Raw genomic sequence first — 1,226 nt, 5'->3', positions numbered from 1 at the left:
ATACACCTGACACTAGATCATACACACACTAATACCCTCACATACACCTGACACTAGATCATACACACACTAATACCCTCACATACACCTGACACTAGATCATACACACACTAATACCCTCACATACACATACAAGGTAGTGACACTAGATCACACACACACAAATACCCTCACATACACCCACACATACACATACAGGGTAGTGACACTAGATCATACACACACTAATACCCTCACATACACCCTCACAAACACTCACACATATACCCTCACATACACCCTCATATACACCCTAACATACACCCTCGCATACACCCTCACATACACATACATAAACAATGACACACTGACATACAGATACAAGACAGACAAAATAGACACATAAACATATATTGACACACACACACACACACATGCCACGCACACAAGAACATGCAACAGAGACACAAAAACATACATACACAGACACACACACAGACACACACGAATGCACACACACAGACACACATGTATGCACACACACACACACACATGCCTGCATAGATACACACAGACACAGCCACCCACACACATAGACACACACACACACAGACAAAAACATGCAACAGAGACACACACAGACACACACACAGGCACACACACATAGACACACACATAGACACACACACACAGACACAGACACACACACACAGACACACACACAGGCACACACACACACATAGACACACACACACAGACAAAAACATGCAACAGAGACACACACAGACACACACACAGCCACCCACACACATAGACACACACACACACAGACAAAAACATGCAACAGAGACACACACAGACACACGCACAGCCACCCACATAGACACACACACACAGACAAAAACATGCAACAGAGACACACACAGACACACACACACAGCCACCCACACAGATACGCAGACAGCCACCCACACACACGAACACACATACAATCACACACATACAGACCCACACACAGACCCACACACAGACACGCACACAAAAACACACACACACAAAAACACACACACACACAGACAGACACACACACAGACACCCGACATGACACACACAGACACCAGACAGACATGCACACAGACACACACAGAAACACACACACACACACACACAGACAGAGATATAAACGGACACACAGACAGACATATAAATGGACACACAGACAGACATATAAATGGACACACAGACAG

The 1,226-nt window shown here is 45.3% G+C and overlaps 1 protein-coding gene across 1 annotated transcript in view; it reads right to left on the bottom strand.

Moving 5' to 3' along the window:
- Positions 1–292: 292 nt before the first annotated feature.
- LOC106012952 (serine/arginine repetitive matrix protein 2) overlaps positions 293–1,226 on the bottom strand; it is a gene marked incomplete at its 5' end in the record, with an annotated part of 9,404 nt that continues 8,470 nt past the window's right edge. The window contains 1 exon segment of the mRNA XM_013087385.1: positions 293–316. Within this exon segment, the coding sequence (XP_012942839.1) occupies positions 293–316 (24 nt within the window).

The sequence above is a fragment of the Aplysia californica genome, unplaced genomic scaffold, assembly GCF_000002075.1.
Source record: "Aplysia californica isolate F4 #8 unplaced genomic scaffold, AplCal3.0 scaffold00582, whole genome shotgun sequence".
In the NCBI taxonomy this organism is placed as follows: Eukaryota; Metazoa; Mollusca; class Gastropoda; order Aplysiida; family Aplysiidae; genus Aplysia; species Aplysia californica.
Note: the sequence above shows the minus strand (reverse complement) of the source record. Positions and strands in the feature narration are given on the sequence as shown.